Source organism: Mus pahari, chromosome 12 (genome assembly GCF_900095145.1).
Source record: "Mus pahari chromosome 12, PAHARI_EIJ_v1.1, whole genome shotgun sequence".
Lineage (NCBI taxonomy): Eukaryota > Metazoa > Chordata > Mammalia > Rodentia > Muridae > Mus > Mus pahari.
Window position 1 is genome coordinate 42,743,656 of NC_034601.1, and position 27,303 is coordinate 42,770,958.

Genomic DNA, 27,303 nt, shown 5'->3' on the forward strand with positions numbered 1-27,303 from the left:
TCCTTTTGTGCTGAGTCAGATGTGTTTGCTGTCTTACTAGCTGCTATGGTGTCAGACTAGAGGGAAGACAAGGCAGTTGGGAGAACCAGCTGCTCTTCCGGAGGACTGGGGTTCAATTTGAAACACCCGCAGGGAGACTCACAACCCTCTGTAACTCCCAGCACCATGTTCTGGTTCTGGCCTTCTTGGGTACCGGGCATGCACTGTGGTACTCTGATGTACATATCCCCGAACACCTTGGCCCGAAAATTTTAAAATAGAAAAGAAATAGCACAGTGCGTTCTTAACCACGACAAATTGACAAAAAAAAAAAAAAAAAAATACCCCAAGTGCATATTTAAAATTTGGGTTAATGCAGAACTACAAGTGAAAATAAAAATCTGACTGTGTTGGTATATCTCCAGCTCTTCCTATGCGTGGAGGCCTGCTGTAAAGTTGATGATGGAGACAGAGTAAGAGATGAACTAGGATAATAATACTGACTGACCACTTATAACCATATACCATGACGAGCGGAGCAAGGCAAGGCCATGATCCTGCTTAGATGGGCACACCACTTAAAGTATGGACAGCTTATTTCTGGAACTTTCCGATTAATAATTTTGGAGTGATACAAAGGGTAATGAAGATCCGCAGAAAGTAAAACCATGGGTTAGAAATGGCTACTGCAGTCAAGTTGCAGAGGCAAGTGACTGAATTTTGTGGCGTCATTTGTCACTTCGAGTTCGGCACAGTACAACAGTGGGTGGTGTGTCTGTCATTCAAATGGTGTGTTGGTGTTTAGGAATTACCTAATAATTTGTATCTACTGAAAGTACCAACTGATAAGATGGAGCAAGTCTTAAATAATTTTCTTTCTTTCTTTCTTTTTTTTATTGGTTTTTCGAGACAGGGTTTCTCTGTATAACCCTGGCTGTCCTGGAACTCACTCTGTAGACCAGGCTGGCCTCGAACTCAGAAATTCTTCTGCCTCTGCCTCCCAAGTGCTGGGATTAAAGGCATGTGCCACCACTGCCTGGCGGATGGAGCAAGTCTTAACCAGGAGTGGAAGTGTGTAGAAATTCAGGGGAGGGTCGTCGTATTTTGTAGGACACTCTTAAGATTCTAAGGTAACAGAGGGAGTAGGCTGTGCTAAGCAGATGCATGCCTGCTGTGGAGAGTGGTTTTTTTTTTTTTTTAAAGATTTATTTATTTATTATATGTAAGTACACTGTAGCTGTCTTCAGATATCCCGAAAGTTCCCTATACCCACCCCCCGCCCCTGCTCCCCTACCCACCCACTCCCACTACTTGGCCCAGGCCTTCCCTTGTGCTGGGACATATAAAGTTTACAAGACCAAGGGGCCTCTATTCCCAGTGATGACCGATTAGGCCATCTTCTGCTACATATGCAGCTAGAGACACAAGCTCAGGGGGTACTGGTTAGTTCATATTGTTGTTCCACCTAGAGGGTTGCAGCCCCCTTCAGTTCCTTGGGTACTTTCTCTAGCTCCTCCATTGGGGACCCTGTGTTCCATCCAATAGCTGGCTGTGAGCATCCACTTCTGTGTTTGCCAGGCACTGGCATAGCCTCACAAGAGCAGGCAGTGCTCTTACCTGCTGAGCCATCTCTCCAGCCCCCGTGGGGAGTGGTTTTAAGCTGGAAGGATGTGCTGTCTTCTCAACTCCTTGGCCGACCTTCATCTATAGAAACAGGAGTAAAACGTTTTGCTTGATAATTGAAATAGGGTTTTGTTGTGTAACCCAGAGTGGTCTCAAACTCAAATCCCTCTGACATCACCTCTCATGTTCTGGGATGGCTATATGCAGTATTCCGTCTCCACACCCCAGAATCATACCCTGTAATTAAGCTCATGCTTTCTCTAAGGCACTCGACAGTTCTTTCCATCCTTCCTGCCATTGACTTCAGCACAAGTCACACGGCCTCTTAACCAGTACTGTGCTTTCCACCCCAGCTCTTGCTAGGCCCGTGGTTTTCTGAAGCTTCCAGGCTGAACTTTTGAAAAGTGAACCGGATAGAAAGGCCATGCATCAAGAACTATCATAGTGTTTTCCCACTTGGTCTTAAACGCTTCTCCTCTGGGGCAGAAATTCGTGTATGATCCAGACATGCTTTTACTTTAGCCTGTTCTCTGTATCTGTCAAAGGTTTAGTGTGGTCTCGAACACTCATTCCTGCTTGCGATCTCTTCTTGTTTGGAGAGTTTCCACCTTGTCCTTTCAAAGGATCGAGTTCTGTCTGCAGGGGTCAGAGGAGGCATGAGAGTCTTCTGTGACTTCCCAGTCCATTCTTTGTAGTCACTCTTCCTTCTTACAGCTCTGAAAATAGCCCTGCCCAAGCTCTGGAAACGTGTTTTCATGTGTTGGTGTATTTTCCCTGTACCCCATGGTTTCTTTCTAGATCATGACTTGAATTCCGAGAAGGAAAGACCCAGTCCGTACACGGGGGTGGGGGGTGGGGTGTGTGCGGGGACGGCTAATGTTTATAAAAATCCTTTGAATGAGCTAGCACAGAAAGGCAGTTAGGATCAGAAGTTTTACACTTTGAAGAGTCAGGGACATAGAGCTTAGTGTTAGAATGCTTGCCTAGCTCAGAGGCAGGAGTGTGTGAGTGGGTGGTGGAGCACCTTCACAGAGGAGGGGGAGAGGGGAGGGGAATCTGGGAAGGAAGGAGGATATCATTTGAAATGTCAATAAATAAAATAACCAGGGCTGGAGAGATGGCTCAGTGGTTAAGAGCACCGACTGCTCTTCCGAAGGTCCTGAGTTCCATTCCCAGCAACCACAGGGTGGCTCACAACCATCCGTAATGAGATCTGACACCCTCATCTGGTCCATCTGAAGATAGCTACAGTGTATATAATAATAAATAAATCTTAAAAAAATAAAATAAAATAAGCAATAAAAAAAAATGAAAACAAGAATGCTTGCCTAGAATTACTGTGAATTCCTGGTGGGTTTGGTTATATATTACATTTTAATTAAAAAATAATATAGACAAAAATAAATATTTATAATTTGCACATGTGTGTCTTCCGTGTGTGTACAAATGTGTGTCCATGGAGGTCAGAAGAGCATGTCAGACCCCTTGGAACTAGAATTCCTGGCAATCATAGCATCGGGTTTGGATGCTGGGAACTGAATTCAGACTCAGATCTTTTAGTCTAGAAGAATGGCAAGTGCCTTGAACCACAGGGCCATATCTCCAGCCCCTGCATTTCAGTTTTAAATTCGCTGGGAGGGCTTGTGCTTGAAGTAATGATTTTGTAGAACATGTCTTTTATTTATATTTTTATACTAGTTTCCTCCATTGAAGGACAGCTATCTATTGGTGGCTTAAGAAAGCTAATTTAAAAATAGCTTACAAATACTGAGTTTAATAAGGTATTTTATGCACATATGTCATTGTACTTTGCTTACATGTTCCCCTTCCTTACACTTTGTAGTCTTCCTGCCTCCTTCCTTCCTGTTGGTCTTCCTCCTCTCCCTACTAGGCTGTACATATGAGAGAAGACACATGAAATTTCTCTTGTCTTTAGCTGCCCCCATCACTCTCTCATTCTCCCTTTGCTAATGCTTATTTTTGAATAAATTAGAAAATCTAAAGAACTGATTCAGAAGTCCTTTTCTTCACATCTGAATTTGAAGTTAAATTTGGCTTATGTGTATGCATTTTGTTTTCTTTGAGACACTGTTTCTCTGTATAGCCCTGGCTGTCTTAGAACTCACTTTGTAGACCAGGCTGGCCTCAAACTCAGAGATCCACCTGCATCTGCCTTCTGAGTGCTGGGGTTAAAAGCATGTACCACCATTGCCTGGCATGTTTAGTTTTTTTAAGTGCATTTAAACTAAGGTTCTGCCCAAGGCTTGAAGTTCCCATGAATTTATTTATTCACTTTGCATTCTGATTGCAACCCTCCCTTCTCCCTGTCATTCTTTCACACAGCCTCCCTCCTTCCCCCTTTCCTCCAAGAAAGGGGAAGCACCCTGGGCATCACTCCATCTTGGCACATCAGGCCACTGTGGGACTAGGCACATCCTCTTCCAGTGAGGCCAGACGAGGCAGCTCAGTTAGGGGAATGGAATCCACAGGCAGGCAACGCTTTCAGGGACAGTCCCATTCCAGTCATTGGGGGGGCCCTTCATGAAGACCACGTTGCACATCTGCTCCATCTGCTTGTGGTGGGAGGATGGGTCCAGCCCATGTTTGCTCTTTAGTTGGTGGTTCAGTCTCTGGTAACCCCCAAGGGTCCAGGTTAGTTGACTTTGGTGGTCTTCCTGTGGAGTTCCTGTCCCCTTAGATTCCCTCAATCTTTCCCCCAACTCTTCCACAAGATTCCCTGAGCTCCACCTAATGTTTGGCTGTGGCTCTCTGCATCTGTTTCCATCATCTGTTGGGTGGAGCTCTCAGAGGATGACTGTGCTAGGCTCTGCAAGCATAACAGAGTATCATTAATAGTATCAGGGATTGGTGATTGCCTATGGGGTGGGTCTCAAGTTGGGCTGGTTACTAATTGGCCATTTCTCAGTTTCTGCTCTGTCTTTATCCCTTCATGTTTTGTAGGCAGGACACATTTTGGGTTAAAGGTTTTGTGGGTGAATTGGTGTCCTTATCCCTCCTCTGGGAGTCTTGCCTGGCTGTAGGAAGTGGCCACTTCAAGATCCGTATGCACCATTGCTAGGAGTCTCAGCTAGGGTCACCCCCATAGATGCCCTAAAACCTCCCCTCTCTTCCCAGGTCTCTCTAACTTCCTAGAAATGCCCTCCCCCCTCATTTTCATTCTTTCTCCCCCAGCCTGAAGTTTTTAAGCATTTCAATGGTAATTTCCTTCCTTGCGTGCATGCACTGTGTGTGTTCCCTCCTTGCGTGCATGCACTGACAGATGTTCCAAGGGACCCCAGTTCAGTTCCTAGCATTTGCATGGTAGCTTACAGCCATCTGTAACTACAATTCTAGGGAATCACATATTTTCTTCTGGTCTCTGCAGGAAACAGGAATTCACATAGAGCACACACTTACAAACAAAAAGCCCATACACATAGAAATATAAACAAATATATCTTCAAATGATAAGCCAGGCAGTGGTGGCACATGCTTTTAATCCCAGCACAGGAGACAGAGGCAGGTAGAACTCTGTGTTTGAGGCCAGCCTGGTCTACAGAGTCAATGAGTTCCAGGACAGCCAGGGCTACACAGAGAAACCCTGTCTCAGAAAAAAAGACCAAATCAACCAATCAAACTCCAACCAACCAATCAATAGCAACAACAACAACAACAACAAAGCCCACAAGCAAACCAAAACCAACAAAAAACTTAAATAAAATGAACTGAAAAATGTGTTCTTCCTTTAGCTTTACAATATATAGGATCTATCTCAGAGTCTTAAAACTAAATTTGATTAAAATAGAATTTATCATATATGTGTTACACACTTATACATACTATATGTATTTTAGGTAAATACCATTATTGTCTATGCATTTTTCAAGCATACTTTGTGTTGGTTACCCCTCCTCGTTCCCTTTCCTTCTGTATTGTTCTCCCTCCCCTGTCCATAATCAAATCCCTCATCTCCTCTTAGTTGGTGAGCTATTTAGAGTGGCAGAACATTTGACTGTATCTGCAGCCTTACTCTGATTACATACTGGCCTCACCTTTTTCTTCTCCCTTTATTTCCTCATCAGCACAACACACAGTTTCCTCTTTGGTGCGCTGGCTGAGTTGCTGGACAACGCAAGGTAAGACCTATCTGTGAACAAAGGTCACTGGGGAAATTTCAAGACACAACTATAGTCTATTTATATTTGAAATAAAACTATAATGCTATTGAATAAAAAAACAAATAAAAGGTGGACATGGCTGTTCGCCAAGGGGATGAAGGAGTTTTGTTGCCGCTGTTATTGTTGCTTTAACTATAGATACAAGATAGAGCAGAGAGACAGATGTCTGGGAGAGTTTAGAATGAACATGGCTGGCAGATTAAAAGGGGGCCATGTGAGGAGAGGGGAGAAAGGGGCCAGGAGCCAAAGAGGCCAGGAGCAACTCAGAGACCAGGAGACCAATAGATTGGTATAGCCATAAATGGCTGGGTTATATAGGAAAGAGAAGCTGGGGGAAGGGCAGCCCAGCCCCTGAGTTGAGGGTAGGCGCCAGGCCATTCCAGACAGGAGGACCTTGTAACAGGGAGGAAGGCTGGCAGCCAGAGTGCACCTAGATAATTTAATAGGCACCTCAGTTAGGCATTTGTCCTATGTTTGAGACCTAAGAACTATTATCTCCCATTTGGAATGTACTATAATTTGCTTTCCTATACAACCCAAGTACTGTACAAAAAGACCAAATGAGAGCATCCCATATCTTTACTTAATTTGTGGTGTCACATCTGAAGCTCTAGGAACATGGATGTCTGCTTTTCTACTTAACAGTTGGGTAAAAGCAGATATTCATTTAGCTGTTTCTTGAATTATATATCAGTGCACGCTATGTCTGAAGTTGACTTTGAAGCCAGCTGTACTTACCAGTAGCTGTTGCTTATTTAAATGTGTTTGTATACGTCTAGTTGGCTTTCTGTTGCTGGGACAAAGCACGGGTCAAAAGCAACTTGAGGGGAAACAGGGTTTTATTTGGCTTTCACATCCAAGTCACAGTCTGTCACTGCAGGGAGCATAGGTGGGAAGTTGGAGGTAGGAAGTGAAGCAGAGGCCATGGAGAGGTGCTGCTTACTGGCTGTTGTTTTTATATGGCTGAGGCTCATCTGCTTAGGGATGTACTACTTCCAGTGGACTGGGCCATCCTACATTAACTAGTCATCAAGAAATACCCTCTAAAGCCATGCCCATGGACCCCGTGATAGAAGCTTCTGGACTAAGGCTCCCTCTTTCCAGGTGTGTCAAGTTGACAACCATGACTTGACATCTCATAACCCCTGCATCTCTTCAGTGTCACTTTGAGGTGGGGATCATTAAACCATCTCTACTCACATAGGCATGGTGTACAGATAGACTAGGTGGCTTATTAAAAGTTATGACATGGTTATTTGCACAACTGCTAAAAGTTATTCAGTTTCTCTGTATTAGCACCAGGATACTCCAAGCCATGGCCTAACCATGTGACCCTTGACCTGCATTGCCAGGACAATGACCTTCAATCACACAATCCACTTGGCTCAGTTCCTGCCCTCACTGGTGTGACGTCATTTTCTGTATAAAATAGGAAGCCACCCCTTCCTTGCTCTCTTTGCCCTCTTCTTCTCTTCTCCTTCTCCTCTTTCTTCTCTCCCCCCACTTTCTCTCTCTCTCCTCTTCTCTACCCTTCTACCCGCTTCACTGCCACCACCCCCCATCCCTGCTTAATAAACCTCTCCCACGTGGAACACCTTGGCCTGGTCTGCTACTTGGTTTATCTGCTCAAAATATAAAACTCTGTGCTAAAGTTATTCAGTAGCCATGTGGCCATAGAATCCAGTGCCACATTTAATAAGTCTGGTGAAGGTAATGAAGCTTATAAGTTCCCTCTCTATGAATTTAAGATCCATTCAGTAGTGTGTTTTGGAAGACTTGAGAAAGACTCAGTTTTGTTTTGGTTTGGTTGTTTCCCTTGAGACACGTTCTCATTATGCAGCACAGCCTGCCTCGGGCTTCCTCTGTAGTCCAGGTTGGCTTCAAATGCATGGTTTCTTGCTGCCTCCATCTCCCAAGTGTTGGGATTGTGGGAACACACTACCATACCTAGCTCAGGCCTCCATGTCTCAGCTCAGGTGAATACCGACTTGTGTATATTTCTATTTCTCTGTTAAAACAAACAAACAAACAAACAAAAAACACTTTCTCTGCAGCAAGAGAAGTCAAGAAACACCCTGCAGTTTTTGGATGAAGGCTCTTAATGGGGGAGCTAAATTCCCTGTCACTTGTTGATAACATACCAGATTCTTGAGCTTGCCTCTCGGTTCGACCCTTAGAAGTAAGATGGCCTTGTGAGAGCAGATAGAGAGTGGAGTAATTAGCTAACTACCTGGGAATTCCTCCAAGCACCAAGAGGGGAATTGGATGCTAGCACTTGTTGTTGTTATTGTTGTTGTTTAAATTCTCTTTCTGTAAGTTAGAAAATAATAAATTGTTCAGTGCATTGAATTCAAGTCTGGAGCTATGAGGGATGGCGATGAAGGATCACCATGGTTGATTCCCGTGTAGTTTAGGGTGACTGATGCTCCTACAAGGATTCCCCATAGACCCCTAGATTGTGACGGCTTCTAAACACTCTGTTTTCCAGAGCTTCCTTAGCTCTGACTCTGAAAGAAACACATTTTCCAGAGTTGCCAGCTTTCTCTTCTCCTGTGTTTTACATATTCCTTTAAGTGAGAAGAGTAGTTAAAAGCCAAATGTAGTAGGAAGGGTTCTGGGAGAATACTTTATATGGCAGAGGATTGGGGGGGGGGTGGTGATCGGGGGAATGGAAGACTGACTTGGCCTCAGGCATGAGGGAGAAGATGGAGAAAACGTCTCTCCGGGTTGTGTGTGTGAACCCCCAACTCCAGCCCATCGCTTGTTTGCACCGAGCCTGGAAAGAAAAGGAAGATAAGGTTCAAGCAGCAAGAGGCAGGCTGGGGGTGTGGTGGGGGCTTGTTCAATAAAGCACTTGCCTTGTGAGCACAAGGATCCCAGGGGTCACAACATACCCCACCCCCACCCCCATCCCCACCCCCCTGCAATAGTTGTAATTCCAGTGCTGAGAAGTGGAGACAGCGGGATTTCCACGCTCACTGGCCCGCTGGTCTATTCTAATTGCCAGTGAGATTTCTTTTCTTGAAAGGGATAAGTAGTGTTGTTGAAGATGACACATGAGATTTCCTCCAAACTCTACATATGGTCACCCTTGTGAACATGCACATAGATGCTCACGCCTACCCACATGAACATGCACCATCTCTCCCTTCCTCTGCCTCTCCCAGTCCCCTTCCCTCTTCCTCTACCCTTTGCCCCTCCTCATCTCCCCTCTCTTGTCTCCTACTTTCCCTGAATCGACATGTGGCAGGCATCTTCATAGGACTGGGCTGTTCCTTCAGCCTTGCTTTATACCACCATTGCCCTTGGGGGACCACCCACAATGGTCTTTTTTTCTGGCTTTGGCAGTCACTATGTTTTTTACCTTTGATTAGATGCTGATATTAAACATCAAAAGAAAATGTACATTTAATATTTTATTTAAGATGCTCAGTTGGTCTCCTGAAGGATTTTCTAAATATCCCTGTTACTCTAATAAATAATTTTGCATTATAGTCAAGACTTTAGTGATTTCCTGTGAATGTATATATTAGAACTTATATATCTTTTTTAAAAAGTTTTTATTTATTTATTGTTTATGTGAGTACACTATTGCTGTCTTCAGACACACCAGAAGGGAGCATTGTATTCCATTACAGATGGTTGTGAGCCCCCATGCAGTTGCTGGGAATTGAACTCAGGACCTCTGGAAGAGCAGTCACTGAACCATCTTAACCACTGAGAGCCATTTCTCCAGCCCCCAGGACTAACATATCTTAAAGGAATATCGTATAGTGAAGAGGAAGGAAGGGTGGTGGCATAGAAAGCAGTGCTGGAGGTGTGACTAGTACAATAATGATCCAAAGAGAACATTTCCTGGGCTGAAGCTGAGACGCTTCATAAAGCATCCAGGGAATGGTCTATGTAAACAAACTGTTTCTTTAGAACCTTTAGTCTCTGCTGGGAGTATGGCTTAGTGATAGAATATTTATTCTCATGTGCCTGGCCTTTTATTAGACGTCTAACACACAAGAAGAGAAAAAGAAAGAAAGAAAGAAACAAACCCATCAAACATTTAGCTTCAGTCCAGTGGCATTTACTGAGCACCTGATGTATCCATAGTTCTTAGCAAAAGGCAAAAGTGTATAGTGGAAGGATTGACAACTGCATACAGGATGTGGTGAGGACTAGAGGAGAATAAAGTCAGTATCCCACTCAGCACTTGCTTTATATACAGGAAATACTTGAGAAATGGCTGGGATTCTTGCAGAATGTGTATGTTATGATGGCTGGGATTCTTGCAGAACTTGTATGTTATGAAAGTGTTATGGTATTTTTAGCTATAGGGTAAAGCAAAAACAGGACTCCCCCCCAGGCCGGCTGCCTCCTCTCGGTTTATTTGATGTAGTACTCATTCTCCGCCTCTGACTCTTGCATCTGCACTGAGCTGATGCCGCCCCACCTGTCCCTCAGACTCTCTTTTCCTTTAGTGCATAGCTTTGGCCATCAGCTGAGAACGTGTTCCCCATTGTCAGCGTGGCTGCTCTTACACCTGATATGGAATCCAGGATTTGGGGCCCTTCTTTTGCTTTAGAATTTTTTACTTTTACAAATCCTGAAATACAAGAAATAACTATGAAGTTACAAAGCTGAGAAAATAAGGAGGAAAAAAAAGAACAACAAAAAAATCACTGTTAATCTCATCTCATAGAGTAGCAATCAGAATATTTTCCTGTGGAAGGCCAGAAAATAAATAAATTTTTCTCTAAAGGCTGTCCAGCATCTGCTGAAATGATTCATTTCTGCTGGTGAAGGGCTAAGAAATCCATACTCAGTACTTGAGTGAACAAGTGTGATTGGGTTCTAATAAAACTTTATTTATAAAAACATTTGGTGAGCCAGACTCCATGGGCCATAGTTCACCTTTATAAGAAAAACTTTTATTGACATTTTGAGGGGCGGGTAAACATTTTCCTAGCATGAATGAAGCCTGAGCCCTCATCTCCACCATTTCAAAGAAACACATTCATTTGAACATGTATATAACATATGCCTTTTAAAAATATGGTCATATGGTACAAATGGCATAGTAATTTCCCTTTTCTTTTCAGGTTTTGAACTGGAATATGTCATGAAAAGTCTTCCTATGGCTTTTTATTATTCTCTGGGAAGTTTTAAAATATAAATACTGTATTTATGTTCACATGAACCTTTTCTTTATAACTACCACTAAATTCCATATGCAGTCTTTTATAGGTACTAAGTTTTAGCTTTTGTAATATTTGTAAATTATGGGTGATGACAGTTCTTTGTATATAAATGTACAATGAACCATCTTAGAAATTTACCTTAAGTGATTTATGATTTCTGTATTGATATCTGACAATAGGTTACACCTCACATACGCTATGGAGATTAATGTTATTTTTAAGACACTTTTTTTTCCCTGTGAATCAATGTTATATTTGTATTGTTTCCAGAGATGCCGGGGCTGTAAGACTCGATGTGTTTTCAGGTGAGCACACATTTTCTTTTCTTGTTTTTTCTTCTAAGAAAAAGCCTGTAGCTACTTTGGTTTTATTTTATTTCATCAAATCATACCACATTCTGCAGCTTTTTAATGTAATCTAAATGCTTTGTGAACACTGTGACCCTGTGGGGAGCCAGATTGAGAAATACATACTCTGAGGGTCAAATAGCTCACTCGCTGGAGGGTCTGTGTACAAAATGATGTCTTCTGGAGTTTCCTGAAAATCTCTGAGTGATTTGAGGCCATGAATTTATTTGCCATAAAAAGCAGTTTTATTTTTAAAATCACATTAATGTAATAGTTACTCATAATTAAGCATATATCATTTCTGATTTATTGAAGTCTTAAAAATGCTTAAGTGACTTGCAGATGATTGTCTAACTGCTACAAAGCACAAACCAAGTGTGTTTTCTTTATTGACTTCATTTGTGGTCCCTCAGTGTCTTGTGTGCTTATTAGTTAGTCTTGGTAGATTACGATGCTAACGACCTTAGTTTCTGAGATGAAATTAATGCTACCTTCCTTCACCAACACAGCCTTCCTTCCGTTAGTTTTGGTCACACAAGAGGGGATATTGTCCATGATGTGATTCCATCTCTGAGAAAAATGCATCTCATATCACATCTCATGTCTGAACATGTTGTAATGAGTGTTTAGTGTTCACGAGCTATGTAGACATTGAAATCCCAAGACATGGGGCACAGTAAGTGGTACTCTCTTTGTTCATCCTGTTCACATTATGAAAAGTCTGAGAAACGAACGGACAAGTGAATCTCTGTCGATGAGACATAAGATTCAGTTGGGGGGTTGTACCGGCTGGTTTTGTGTGTCAACTTGACACAAGCTGGAGTTATCACAGAGAAAGGAGCCTCCCTCGAGGAAATGCCTCCATGAGATCCAGCTGTAAGGCATTTTTGGGAGAGGCCCTTGTGAGTGGTGCCATCTCTGGGCTGGTAGTCCTGGGTTCTACAAGAAAGCAAGCTGAGCAAACCAGAGGAAGCAAGCCAGTAAGTAACATCCCTTCATGGCCTCTACATCAGCTCCTGCTTCCTGACCTGCTTGACTTCCAGTCCTGACTTCCTTTGGTGATGAACAGCAGTATGGAAGTGTAAGCTGAATAAACCCTCTCCTCCCCATCTTGCTTTTCGGTCATGATGTTTGTGCAGGAATAGAAACCCTGACTAAGACAGTTTGTTATGTGGCTTGGAAGTTGTTGTTGTTGTTTTCTTTCTTTTCTTGAGAGCAGTGGGAAGTCAGGACAGGATTTTACCAGTAGTGGTGGCATGAACTGCTGACCAAAATTAGGCTGCACACTGTGATTAGGGGAGGAAGAAATTAGGGAGCTGTTGCTGCCATCTGGAAAAATCCAGATCGTCTGAGTGAAGTCAACACAGCAGAATAGAGTAGCCTAATCCCAGAGGAAGTGAGAAACAGAGGACACTGAGGGTGCGTATCCTGGTAGAGGAGGGGACAGAGGGCTTGATAGCCATGATGTTTTGACTTGGCCAAAGCCCAGGGCAAGCAAGAAACACCAGAGAAAGAAGTAGTCTTGTGTAAGTCATGATGGCATTTGTTTAGGGAAGTACATAATTAGCAGGAGACAGAAACCTGACCCCCCTGCCTTCTAAAGACAAAATTATTGTGTTGTTTTCCAGTTATGCATGTATGCATTCCTTTCTGTGTGTGGCTTTGTGCATGTGAGTGAAGGTGCCTGAAGCATCCAGAAATGAATGTTGGATTCCTCTAGAGCTGGAGTTGCAGGCGACCATGAGCTGCCTGCTGTGGGTGCTGGGACCCAGAAGCAGGCCCTCTGCAAGAACAGCCTGTTCTAAACCACTGAGGCATCTCTCTAGCCCCAGACCGATTGCTTTAAGGACCTGTCATAAGGCTGTCTCCATGGGCATGATAGAGATGCCTAGATTTTTGAGGTCATATCTGCTTAACCCTAAGACCCCAATTTGCATATGAATATATGTCTTTAGGGGATCTGTCTTGGGGATCTTGGTCTTTTTAAGAAGCTGTTTTGGAAGAAATGTCTTTTGTGTCTGCTTGCTTCTTCTATAGGTTATTATTATTATTATTATTATTATTATTATTATTATTAAATCTTCAGATTTAGCTTTGGCTACTGTATATTGCTGCTGAGGCTAAGCAATATCCTGGTCCAGGTGTATCTTAGTTCTAGATGACAAAGAATAATGAAGAATGGCTCTTAGCATGAGTACAAAATCAAATCACTATGAACCCCCTCAAATTAGTTTTATGGTCTGAATGTGGTTTGTCCTCTGAAAGTTCTTCTTAGACACACACTTTGGCCTCTCTGGATGATGGGACTTTGACACGCAAGCCAAGTGGGAGATGATCAGAGCATTGGGGATCTTGTCCTTGAGAGAGACTAATGTTGTTCTAATACGTAGCGTATGATGAAATTTGACTCTCGGCTTTTGGCTTCCTGACTTGCCAGGTCTCGCTCTGTCACATGCTTTCACATTCAGCCTTCCCACTGGCATTTGGTATACCATAAAGCCCTTACAGAGCTGAGCAGAAAATGGCACCCTGCTATTAGACCTGCAGCATCATGAGATAAATAAGTGTTTTCCTCCTCACAAATTATCCAGCCTCAAGTATTTTATTATAATAACAAAAGTGGGTAAATACAACTAGGTGCATCTTTTAGATATTTATTCTTTGGCAGTCTTGAGCATTTGCCTCAATTTTAAATGTGAATTCTATTTGAACTTAGAGCACATAAGTTGAGTTAAACATGCTAAAAAGCAAAAGAAAGGGTGTCAATGATTGTCCGAGGACTATTGATGATAATGGTGATCAGATATGGAAGAAGGAAATATGTGGAGTGCTGATGTGTTCTCTGCTTAATTGTGATATTTTCACACACCAAAATTAGCCAAATTATATACTCTAAGCATATGTTATATATTATGCTTATATTATCCATCAGTTGCACTATTATCAAAAAAATGAAGTGTGTCATTTTTGATATCCAGCTGTTGATATTATTTTCAGAGCTGATTTCCAGACTTGGCACTAGAATTAGTTTCATTAGTTTTAGTTACACCTCTAACACTTTAAATGGGAGATTAGATTATGTAATTTAATGGCATCTCTTCATCATCAAAATTGACTTCAAACGACTTGCCCCTTCTCAGAACTCAAAAGCGTCATTAAGAAGCAAATATTTGCCGCTACAGAGAAACACTCACCAAAGGCTCTCAGAGGAATTAACTGCTTAGAAGGAGCCTGATGAAGTTAATAAGACCGGCCCTGATCTATTGTAGAACTACTGTGATGTTGGAAGGGCATAAGGGATGGTCAGGTTGATAGAGCGATCCTGGGGCTCACCTCGCACAGTTACCTTTTCCCCCTCTCCCAGGGGAAAGTTACCTGAAGTTTAAAGGACCAATCCGGGTCCTGAGCAGAAGCAGGGCCCGCCCGTCCTGTATGGTTAAGTTGCTCACCTGCAGATGCTGCATGTTAATTTAAATCTGTTTTGCTCCATGATTGTTCTCCTCCTGCAGTTTCTTAGGAAGTTATAGTCAAGATTCCATTCAGAGCCCATCTCTATTCTGTACCTGGGGCTCCAGGCCTGCCGTGGAGGAGAACAAATAATTACGGGAGCAGCATGATTTTCTGACGAACAAATTAAGCCCAATATTTATTAGGAATAACTGCTTTCTCTTACAGTGGATAATGAAACACTGCAGGGAGGATTCATGTTGTGTTTCCTGGATGATGGATGTGGCATGAGCCCTGGTAAGTTAATTATCTAAATACCTAACTGGCTATGGAAGGATGCCGTCTGCAAACCCAGAAAATAAAAATAAATTGAACTATCTATTCCAAACAGAGATATGGAGCAATTAGGGCAAATAGATTGCAGACAAACTCGTTTTGAAAAAGATTTTTCTTTTTAGGTTTAAATATTCAAACTGGTAAACTAAATCCATTTTAACCGCCTAAACCAAGACACAAAATGACTATACCTATGATAGTCAGGGCACATGAAAGACAAATCAGATTGATTGTAATACAAAAGCACCTGGGAAGGAACAGATTACAAATAGTAACTGCACAGACTCCAACCTCTTTTTCTTGCTCATCTTTTACCTCTCAGATGCAGGAGGCCTGAGGCAATTTCCAATGCCTTTAGGCTATTATTAATTTTCTGCATAACCTTGAGAGAGAGGTTGTTTCTCCTTGTTTTTTTTTTTTTTTTTTTTTGTTTGTTTTTGTTGTTCTTTTTCCTCCTCGTCTTCAAAGGCTTAGTTTCTTTCNATTTTCTGCATAACCTTGAGAGAGAGGTTGTTTCTCCTTTTTTTTTTTTTTTTTTTTTTTTTTAGCAGTTTGTGGGTCTTTTTCCTCCTCGTCTTCAAAGGCTTAGTTTCTTTCACTGAATGTTCCCATCATAGCAAATACATCCATGATATATTTTAGGATTTCTCTTTGTCTATTCAAGGGTAGTCTCTGAGTCAGCACATCATGGGTGCACAGTGCACACTCCAGGCCACTGAAACGATGTTTCCTCTGATCCTGGCTCTGCGTACTTTTGGATCTAATCTGGACCTCTTAGGATGCTTTATGTATCTTAAGCTAGGGCTCTGACTGCTCTGCTTGTAGAACGTCAGTGGAGTCCAAGCAGACTGGTTAGGCACACACATGAGAAAAGGTTGACCATCTCAATGGAGAGAAAGCAGTTAACTTCCCTTAGCTTTGGTGTCACCTCGTGATCCCAATAACCACTGGGCAAGTTTAAAAGGTGTCCTACTATTCCATGCAGCTGCTTGTTTATACTTTGTTTGGATAATTTTTCCTGGTCTCTTTTGATTAAAGTGGTGATTTTTTTTTTTCAGTGTTTCAGTAGGAAGAGGTATAGGGACTATAGAAGCCACAGTGAAGAATGTCTCTATTTACATGCAGCCTGAGTTACAAGTTCATTTTCCTGAGTTTGTTTGTTTGTTTTGAGACAGGCTTTCTTGATTAATGATTGATGTGTGCTTGCCCAAACCATGGGGAGTCCTGCCTCCCATAGGCTTGTGGGCCTGGATGCTTTGAGAATGCAGGATGAGCAAGCACTTCCCCAAGGCCTCTGCTCCAGCTCCTGTCTCCAGATTCCTGCCTTAGTTTCTGTCCTCATTTTCTCTGATGATGGACTGGTGTGGAAGTGGGAGCAACATAAACTCCCACCCTCACCACACCCACCAAGTTGCTTTGAGTCATGGTGTTTTATCACAACAATAGAAACCCTAGCTAAGACAGTTGGAAATCAAGAATTTGCCTTGGATGACATTTGTCTGTTGTCTAAACTGAGCATCTTGACCCATAGATGATGGCTGTACCAATTTCCAGGTTGGTTTTGTCTTTCATTCTTCAACAGTCTTTCATATCAAAGGCATCTGCTCTATGTTCCGTGACCTTCTCTTGGGCTTGTTGTTGTTGTTTATTCTTTTGAGACCGTTTCATTGTGTAGTCCTGACGGGGCTGGAACTCAATATTTAGACAAAGCTCTGTATGTTTAAAGTTAGCACAAACAAACACAGAGTAGGTGCTCAGTTCAAATACTGTGCAGTGAAAATACTGTTTCCTGTGGTCAGGACTTTGATGTCAATGATATTACCATTTCCTGGTGAAAACCCCCAGAGAGTGCCCATGGCTTCAGAATAAGTCTCAGAGCCACTCCTCCATGGTAAGCATTTCTTAGTATTACTCTCAGCTCCATCCGCTTCTTGGGACTTCTCTTGGAGTACTTGCTTTCTTGCTTATAGAATTCCAGCCATAGTCAATGGGACCCTCCCCACTCTACCCCGGGGCTGACCTTCTTAAGTGCCACTCCCAAGTCATTCCATCCTAAGGACACACCTCTGTGCTTCTCCATCACACCCCTTGTTTCCCTCACTTAATCCTCTAGGACATGATCTTCTATTTCTTTCTCTTTTTCTTTCCACTGAGCTAATACAGATTTTAATATCTTCCTGTGTGTTGTAAATGTGCAGTAGAAATGCATATGAGGCATATAACCTTCCTCATACACATGAAACTGTGAATAAGTGCTGGCTAACATTGTCGTGGACTTACTCCCATATGAAAACATGTGACCAAATGTCTTTAGCTTTAGACTAACAGGGTGTTAGTGGCCTTTGAATATCTTGTACCATGTGGTGCTGAACTATAGCATGTCTGGACCCAGACTTGACACAGGATTCAGCATGCACTTGGCAGGCCAACAGGAAGAACATTCACTGTCAGAAGATCACGTAGTCTGAGTTCCCAGAAACTTGAATGCTTTAGAGAGATGAGAACAACAAATCTACAAGTCTGGAAACAAATCTCCTTCCTCCATAGGCAGCAGCATCGAAATCTCTGTCCTCATGCTCCACTATGTTCATAGGAGCCTTATGTATAATAGCCAGAAGCTGGAAAGAACCCAGATGTCCCTCAATAGAGGAATGGATACAGAAACTGTGGTACATTTACACAAAGGAGTACTACTCAGCTATTAAAAACAATGAATTTATGAAATTCTTGGGCAAATGGATGTATCTGGAGGATATCATCCTTAGTGAGGTAACCCAATCACAGAAGAAGACACTAGATATGCACTCACTGATAAGCGGATATTAGCCCAGAAACTTAGAATACCCAAGATACATTATGCAAAACACAAGAAAACCAAGAAGGATGACCATCCTGTGGATACTTCATTCCTCCTTAGAATAAGGAACAAAATACTCATGAAAGGATATAGGTACAAAGAGAAAATTTAGAGCTAAGATGAAAGGATGGACTATCCAGAGACTACCCCATCCGGGAATCCATCCCATCATCAGCCACCAAACCTAGATACTAATGCTCATGCCAGCAAGATTCTGCTGAAGGGACCCTGATATAGCGGCCTCTTGTGAGGCTATGCCAGTGCCTGGCAAACACAGAAGTGGATGCTCACAGCCAGCTATTGGATGGAACACAGGGTCCCCAATGGAGGAGCTAGAGAAAGTACCCAAGGAGCTGAAGGGGGCTGCAACCCTGTAGGTGGAACAACAATATGAACTAACCAGTACCCCCTGAGCTTGTGTCTCTAGCTGCATATGTAGCAGAAGATGGCCTAATCGGCCATCACTGGGAAGAGAGGCCCCTTGGTCTTGCAAACTTTATATGACCCAGCACAAGGGAAGGCCTGGGCCAGGTAGTGGGAGTAGGTGGGTAGGGGAGCAGGGGCGGGGGGGTGGGTATAGGGAACTTTCGGGATAGCATTTGAAATGTAAATAAAGAAAATAATAATAAAAAAAAATGATCCCCCCCCCCCAAAAAAAAAAAAAAAAAAACCCGAAATCTCTGTCCTTAGTGTCTGAGAACCATCCCCAGGACCAACACCATGGGATAGTTACTAGCTAGCAGGCAACTGCAACATTTACATTACCACTTATACTCCAGGCGACGTGTGAAGCAGTTCATGATATATTGGCCCATTTGTTTTCTTTATCTTTGTTGTTATGGTGGTGTTAGCCCTTCTCTTTTAGAAACGAGGAAACTGAAGCCCACAATTATAAACTGCCACATGGTTATGTCTGTCTGACCTTCAGGACATCACCTTGAGGATCTTAGTGATTCTGGGTCACGACCCCAGTCTTTGTGGACTGTCCCAAAGGCTATGGTCTTATCTTAGGGTCCTGAAGCCTGGACAGAATTCTGACAGCTGGACTCAGTGCTGACGTCAGACTTTTCCTAACTAACCTTAAGAAATTGTCGATTACAGATGAAGCTTCAGACATCATTTACTTTGGAACATCCAAGAAACGGTTGTCAACCTTGAAGTTCATTGGGCAATATGGCAACGGGCTTAAGAGGTGAGAATTGTTTTTCCTTAAGTTATATATTATTTGCAGATACTGAAAATGATATGCAAGCAATTTTTTTTTCTTTTTAACAACCTGGCACCTAAAACTCAGTGGCTGAGTTTTAGGGACCATTGAAACTCACGTTGGAATCTTTATACCCATCACTGACGCAGCTCTTCACAACATTAAAAAGCTTTTCATGTAGAACAAGGTAAGTCTTTTACAGGCCTCCAGAAGCAGTCAAGTGTCACTGGGTCTTTGCATCTGCTTGCTTCTCAAAGCATATTTGAGCATTGGTGTGGCATCTCCAGCTTTCTTTAGTTTGCTTCAATGTGAGTGACACGTGTGTGGTTCCATCCAGGGCCCAGTAATTGTTCTGTTCTGCATTGGCTGGAACTTCTCTCAGGCAGCTGTATCTCAAGCAAGAGTGTCAGGCTGGATCTGCTAAAGTTCATCTGTTCTCCTCTGAGAAGTAAAGGAATATTTGTGCCCTCCTGGGGATGAGTCAAGCAGATGGGTTATGGGAAAGAACAACCTATTACAGTCAACAAAATCATGCCCCTGGCTTCTTCTCTATTAGTGTCTGTATGTAAAGCACTGTGCTCCCCATTTTTAATATAGCGGCTCCATGAGAATTGGCAAAGACTGTATACTTTTCACAAAGAAGGAAGAGACCATGACCTGTCTGTTCTTCTCTCAGACTTTCTGTGAAAAAGAAGGTCTCACTGAGGTAAGAGATGGGGCTTTCTTTCTATTTCCATGGCAACAGTGCAGTTTTCATTTACCCTCTCAGGAGGTGAAGGAGGCTGCAACTCCTTGCAGATTATGACTTAGAAATTTGGGCATATGTTAGAGAAATGGACAGAAGGTGTCTGTATACACTGGGGTCACCAGAGGCCTTTCTGGAGAACTTAATTTTATTCTCCTTGTGCCTGAATTTCCCAGAATAAGAAGCTGTCTCTGGCACAGTAATATTTCTTGAAGAAGCCTCCAGAGACCTTTCTGCCGTTTTGTGACACACATAGTTTATCAGTTTTTAAATAAATAAACTGTTGGGGTCAAAGACTTAGAATACATCTATAAAGAAACTTAATGCAAAATAGACTTAAATTGCTAATTCTACTGACCACATTTTCAACTCTTAGCTGAACTTCAGACAGTGTGTTAATTTACACTGTTTGAGTTCTGTTATGAATGTCAGTTGTAATCCAACATACCATATGCGTATTCCAAATACTATCTGCTTAGCAATGGTTAGATTCTGTGGATGGAAAAAAAACACAGCTAAAGACTCTGGCACTAATAAACTGTTTTCAGCCTCATCACAAGACAAGTCAGACACACAGAAATTGGTTAAATAATGGAACTGGAGGGTTGCGGACAAAAATATGCTGCTCAGTGAGCATGTGTGGCTGTTCTTCCCAAAATGTCAGAAAGCAGCAGTGTGGAAGGAGAGATTAGAGAGCCTTGGGTGCCCAGTGAGGGTTTGATGGAGACAGTACGACTTGTATCTGAGCAGGCTGCTCTGTGGGATTCGAACAGTGTGGCAGTTCGAGCCTGCCGCAGGGGTTTGGGTCTGGACCACAGTAACAGCCTTTCATCAAAGAGAACCTTCAACACACACACACACACACACACACACACACACAGACACACACACACACACACATACATACACACTCACACAGACACACACAGACACACACACAGACACATATACACACATACACACACACAAATAAACACACACACACACACACACACACACTCATGTCTACTCTTGTGTTCAGACTGTGAAGAATGACATCATGTCACCTTAGAGTACATCACCAGTGACTCCATGCTTGTTTTTCTTTCATGTGCCTTTTGTCTTATCTAGAATGAACAATTACTTGGCATTGTGTGTGCTTACTGTGGTCACCAGTAATGGGCTCAGTTTTCCACGTTTGTGTCTGTTGGTTCACCCCAGTCTCACACTGCAGTCAGATCCACCTTTCCCAGTAACCTCTGCTATTGAGCCCTCCCCTCCCTGTGGCTCATGTTTCTGCCTCCCAAGGAGTTGGCATTCAGCTGCCTTCATCCTGTGTGTCACCCTCTCCCAACCTCTCCAATGTCAGCTCTCAGATTCTAAATCTCGTGTGTGTGTGTGTGTGTGTGTGTGTGTGTGTGTGTCTTGTTCCATTTTGGTGTAACGCACCATACACTTGATTCCTGAGCCAGAGAGCAAGTCAGACTCTCTATGCACAAACATCTTCTTAATCTACCTTTACCTCAGCTTAATTAAAAAAAAAATTACTTTGACAAGTCTTATTAAGTTGCCAAGGTTGGCCTTGAACTTGTGACCCTTCTACCTCTGCCTTCTGAGTAGAGGGTTTACAGGCATGTACCATCAAGGCCAATTTACACTCAAGGTTTTAACAATTTTCTCTTGAGATTTTCGCCTTCTTGAAATCTAATGGCTTCTCTTTCCACAGATTTTTTTTTTTAAACCTTGTTTCTATTTATCATAGCAGAAGCTTTTAAAAAGGCTTTTTATTTAATTTTTAAGAGTTTTCCACAATATATTTTAATCATATCTACTTGCCTCACCTTAAGATCTCCCAGATTCTCTCCTACCTCCCGGCCTACCCACCTTCATGTTCTCTGTCATATCATAGAGGTTTTATGCCTATCAATCCCCAATACTTCAAAGGTTAGCCTACTGAAAGCGCTAAGATTGTGGGCAGGGATTGGCAGCTGGAGTGCTGTAATCTGACCAGCTGTTTTCTACTTATTTTCATTTATTTTTATTTGTGTGAATGTGTGTTCATGCCTCTGCACCTCTCTCTTTCTCTCTATCCTTCCTCTCCTCCCCCATCCCGTGTTTTTTAGTTTATTGTGCCACCATTGCACGTGTATGTAGGTCAGAGGACAACTTGTGGGAATTGTTCCTTTTTTTCCACCTTGTGTGTCATTCCCAGAGGTTGAGCTCAAGGCTTGGTGGCAAATGCTTTTCCCTATTGAGCCATCTCAGCAGCTCTGATAATGGAAATTAACAAACAAACAAACAAACAAAACCAACCCTGAGTAAACACATAGACACACACAGAGAGACACATACACACACACACACAAACACACACACACAAACAAACACACACACGTCCATCTCCTTCTAAATCAAGGCTTTAACTTAGTGTTTTGTAATTTGGAAGAAGAATGGAATAAATTGGAATAAAACAAAGGAATGTTAGTGTGTTTATATTTCATAATATGTTGTATTTTTAAAAACTAGGTTGTAGTTCCAATACCTTCATGGCTAACGAGAACAAGAAAGGGTATCACAGATGACCCGCAGAAGTTCTTCACAGAATTGTCCATCATTTACAAATACTCCCCATTTAAGACCGAAGCTGAATTGATGCAGCAGTTTGACATGATCTATGGGAGATGTGGTAAGGTTATCAAAAGCAACATTTTTGACCGGAACTTTTCTTTTCATACATTTTAGCATCAATGATCTCAGGTGTTGTATTGCATGAGGGCAGCCGTTCATTTTATCCGTATGAGTGTTATCTTGAAAGAATCCAGATATGATTTATTGTACATTCTTGACACACAGAGAGAGGTTCAGGCATAAGCCTCTGAGTGAGCAGAGGGTGACAAGGGCTGTGCCCACAGGGATCCCTGGTCCTGACCCTCAGAGCAGAGTTAGCTGTCCCTTGCTTCATCCGAGTCCATGATGCTGGTTTGCTAGTAGAGTTAACAATAATGAGAGAATGTGAGAGCGCATTCCCATCTTGGGGAGAGGGAGTAAGCAATTTTTCATCTACACTCTTCTCCCAGGCTGACAGATCTTTCCTTCATTTCCTTCAGCTGCCTTCATTTCCTTCGTTTCCTCTCTCGATGTCTAGACTGCACTAGTTACTGGGAATTGCCTTGTGTCGGTCTTTCTCTAGACATTCCCTATTTTCACTTCTGGAAACATAAAAAGAAGTATACTTTAGAGGAAGCCACATGTGCCCTGCCTGCTCTTAGCAATGTTTTGGCTAATATAATATTTGTAGAAAGATTTTGATAATTTTATTTCCAACTTGGTCTGCTTTATCATTAAGATACCTTCTATAACCCAGGGCATCATTGTTTTTTTTCAAAAGTATTCTACTTCTTTCCTTTTGTCATTGAGAAAAAGTGGTGGTGATTAAGTTAGTATTTACATATTAGCATACATATTATAATCTTACTGTTTTAGGTTAGGCTGTGCAGTAATGGATTTCATGGTATCTTCAGATGTGTCCTCACATTTTCTTCTCGTCCTTCCCCTCTCGTGGCCTCCTCTGTGCTCCAGCTGGTCCCTTTCAATCCCCGCGTTAGTCCCATGTCTGCTTCTGGTCATTACACTCCACTACACTCTCTGCCTTCTCCCTCCCGTAATAGTTCTTCCTCCCCTGTCATAATTTTCTTTTTCATCTAACCCTTCACATACATAAATAATTGTATATACACACGAATATATAGTGCTAAGTTTAGGACCTTCAGATAAGGGAAAACAAGGACCTTATATCTTAATGATCATTTATCAGAGGACTTCTAATTGTGAAGCACTCACATAGATATGAGTAAGTGTTTATTTTTGCTTATTTTATTATACTTATGAGTTCCATTGGATGGATTAGGAAAATGAAGGTTTTGTTAGTTTTGTGTGTGTATATATATATGGTTTTACAGTCATTTTACTCCCCCATAACTATCTCTTGTCCTTTTCTTACTGCTGTGCACTCCCTTCTCCTCAACTAGTCTCTGCCTACTTTTATGTCTTTGCTTGTGAGTGGAGCTCTTAAGGTCACACCACTGTTCAGTGGTTGATCCAGGATTTAGAAACAGGCGCTTGACTACAAACTTATCATTCTTCTCCCCTATGCTGTTTTCCCCACCAAGAGAAGTGTAATTCATTTCCCTTTTTAATTTCTTTGAAACTCACATTTGTGCTCATATTGTAAACAGCTTTATGAATAGTTTGGTCATTTTTCGTTAACGATGCCTTGGAGCAGGAGCCACAAGACATAGCCATAGGCCAAGTTTGGCACTTTGTGTTTGTTTATTTATCCTTTATTTTATTAAAAAAACAAAATATAAAAATATAAAATGAAAAACCCATTGAATTGAAGTTAAACAAGAAAAGACAAGAAAACAAAAGAGCCCCAAGAAAAGGGACAAGAATTAGAAACCTACTTGTTTACACATTCAGAAGCCCCATAAAAGTACTAAACAAAAAGCTATAGTATGTATGATGTGAAGTACCTGGTGCAGACCCATATAGACCCCGTACATCCTGCCTCAGTCTCTGTGAGTTCATATGAGCTTTGCTCAGTTGTTTTAAAGGGCTTTGTTCTCCTGGTGTCCTCTCTCTCCCCAACTCCTTCTGTCTCCTTTTCTGTGGTGTTCCCTGAGCTACGAGAGGAGCTGTTTGATAGAGACATTTCCTTTAGAGCTATGTGTTTCAAGGTCTCTCTCTGTGTGTAATGGCTTACTGTGGGTCTCTGCATTTGTTCCCATCTGCTGCAGGAGGAAGCCCTCTGATGATTGATGAATTAGGTACCAATCCATGAATATAGCAGGATATCATTCCTTTTTTTTTTTTTTTTTTTAGATCAATATTATTTGGTTTTACCCTAGGTCCCTGGGCTATCTAGTCTGTGCTTCTTGGTCATAAAAGCAGTGTCAGGTATGAATTCAATATCATAGAGTGGGCTTAAGTCAAATCAGATGTCGGTTGCTTACTCCACAGGTTCGTGCAGACATTGCTCTAGCCTTATTTTTCAGGCAGGACAGATTGTAGAGAGTGAGTTCTATGGTTGGACTGGTGTTTTTTCTACTTTTCTTTTCTTTTTTTCTTTTTTGGCAATTTTTTTTTAAAGATTTATTTATTTATTATATGTAAGTACACTGTANCTGTCTTCAGACACTCCAGAAGAGGGCGTCAGATCTTGTTACAGATGGTTGTGAGCCACCATGTGGTTGCTGGGATTTGAACTCGGGACCCTTGGAAGAGCAGTCGGGTGCTCTTACCTACTGAGCCATCTCACCAGCCCTCTACTTTTCTCTTTTAGTAGCCCACAGAATACCTTTTAGTGTCATAGACACCAGAACATTGGGGTGAAGGTTCTATGTAGGCACCAACTCGACCTCTCCGTGTTCAGTGAGTTGTGTGGGTGTTGTCTTCAGCCGGGGGGGCCTTGCTGTCAGTTTATAGAAAACAACTTATTGTCTTGGCAACAGCCTGGGTTGGATGAGGATTTCTGTGTGATCACTTTGCCCACCAACCCCACTGGATAAAACCCAGTCCCACTCCTGGAATCTTTATTTGGTGACAAGAGATGGCCAGTAGGGGGTCTGTCTCCTTCGTTATTCGGAGTCTTCATTAGTATCACCTCGTATATTATAGGAAGTTTCTACTTCACTGTTTCCATTCTGCCCCACAAATGTTCCTCAAATGCTCCTCTCTGTTCTAGCTGTCTCTGCCCTCATTCCCTCCCTCAATCCCATCTCTTCTCTTCTCCCTATTCCTATACCCCCTGTATTCTCCTGTTCTTGTCCTCCTGCCTCTAATCCACCCATAAAGTCTATTCTATTTTCCTCTTCCAGGGAGATCCATTTGTCGCCCTTAGTCCCCTCCTCTATGCCTAAGGTCTCTGGGTATATGGATTATGGCATGGTTTTCATTTATTTAATGGCTAATATACAGAAATAAGTGAATGCATACCATATTCATGTTTCTGAGTCTGGGCTACCTCACTTAGAATGATTTACTTTTACTTCCATCCATTTGCCTGCAAATTTCATAATATCATTTTCTAAATATTACTTATTTTTATTTATATGAGTACACTGTAGCTGTCTGCAGACACACGCCAGAAGAGTATGCATGGGATCCCATTACAGATGGTTGTGAGCTACCATGTGGTTGCTGGGAATTGAATTCAGAACCTCTGGAAGAACAGTCAGTGCTCTTAACTGCTGAATCATCTTTCCCCCATGATGCTATTTTTTTTTTTAAAAAAGAGCTGAGTAATATACATTTTGTAAACGTGTCACATTTTCTTTATGCATTCTTCTGTTGAGAGACATCTAGGTTGCTTCTCATTTCTGGCTATTATGAAAAGAAGCGAACATGGTTGAACAAGTATCCTTGTGGTAGGATGAGGTGGCCTTTGTTGTATGACCAAGAGTGATATAGCTGGATCTTGAGGTAAATGGATTCTCATCTTTCTGAGAAACCACCATACTGGTTTCCATAGTGGCTACACAAATTTTCACTCCACCAACAAGAGAAGAGTGGCCCCTATGCTCCACATCATCACCAGCATGAGCTGTCACTTGTATTATTGATCTTAGCTGTTCTGGCAGGTGTGAGATGGCATCTCAAAGTAGTTTTGATTTTCATTTCCCTGATGTCTAAGCTAGTTGTATAGTTCTTAGAGTGTTTCTCAGCCATTTGAGTTTTTTCTTTTGAGATTTCTCTGTTTAGATATGTACTCCATTTTTAAATTGAGTTATTTGGGTTTTTTTGGAGTTTTTCACATATTTTGTATATTAGCACTCTATTACATACGGAGTTGGTAAAAACCTCTTCCCATACTTTAGGTTGTTGCTTTGTTCAAATGCTGGTATCCTTTGTCAAGAAGAAACTTTTCAGTTCCATGAGGTCCCATTGATTAATTGCTGATCTTAGTGTCTGTATTAACAATGTTCTCCTCAGGAAGTTGTCTCCTGTATTAATGACCTCAAGACCGTTTCTTACTTTCTTCTATCAGGTTTAGTGTACCTGGTTATATGTTCAGCTTTTTGACCCATTTATAGTAGAGTTTCACACGGGGAGATAAATATGGACGTATTTGCATTCTTCTACATGTCACCATCCAGTTTGACCAGCATCATTTGTGGAAGGTGTTGTCATTTTTCCAGAGTGTATTTCTGGAATTTTTTTTTTTTGTCAAAAACTAAGTGTTCATAGGTGTGTGGGCTGATTCTGGGTCTTCAGTTTAATTTTTTGGTTAACATCTGTTTTTATACCAATACCATGCTGGTTTTTTTTTTCCTGTAGCTTTGTATTTATACCTTGAGATGAGGAATGGTGAGACTTTTCAGAGTTTCTTTATTGTTCAGGATTGTTTTAGCTATCTGG

The 27,303-nt window shown here is 42.0% G+C and overlaps 1 protein-coding gene across 1 annotated transcript in view; it reads left to right on the plus strand.

Annotated features, from left to right (window-relative positions):
- The window catches only part of Morc1 (MORC family CW-type zinc finger 1), a 181,174-nt gene that overhangs the window by 479 nt on the left and 153,392 nt on the right, over window positions 1–27,303 (plus strand). The window contains exons 2-7 of the mRNA XM_021209326.1: window positions 5,685–5,738; window positions 11,240–11,274; window positions 14,992–15,060; window positions 19,058–19,148; window positions 19,761–19,869; window positions 22,414–22,573. Coding sequence (XP_021064985.1) covers window positions 5,685–5,738; window positions 11,240–11,274; window positions 14,992–15,060; window positions 19,058–19,148; window positions 19,761–19,869; window positions 22,414–22,573 — 518 coding nt within the window. The remainder of the gene's footprint in view (window positions 1–5,684; window positions 5,739–11,239; window positions 11,275–14,991; window positions 15,061–19,057; window positions 19,149–19,760; window positions 19,870–22,413; window positions 22,574–27,303) is intronic.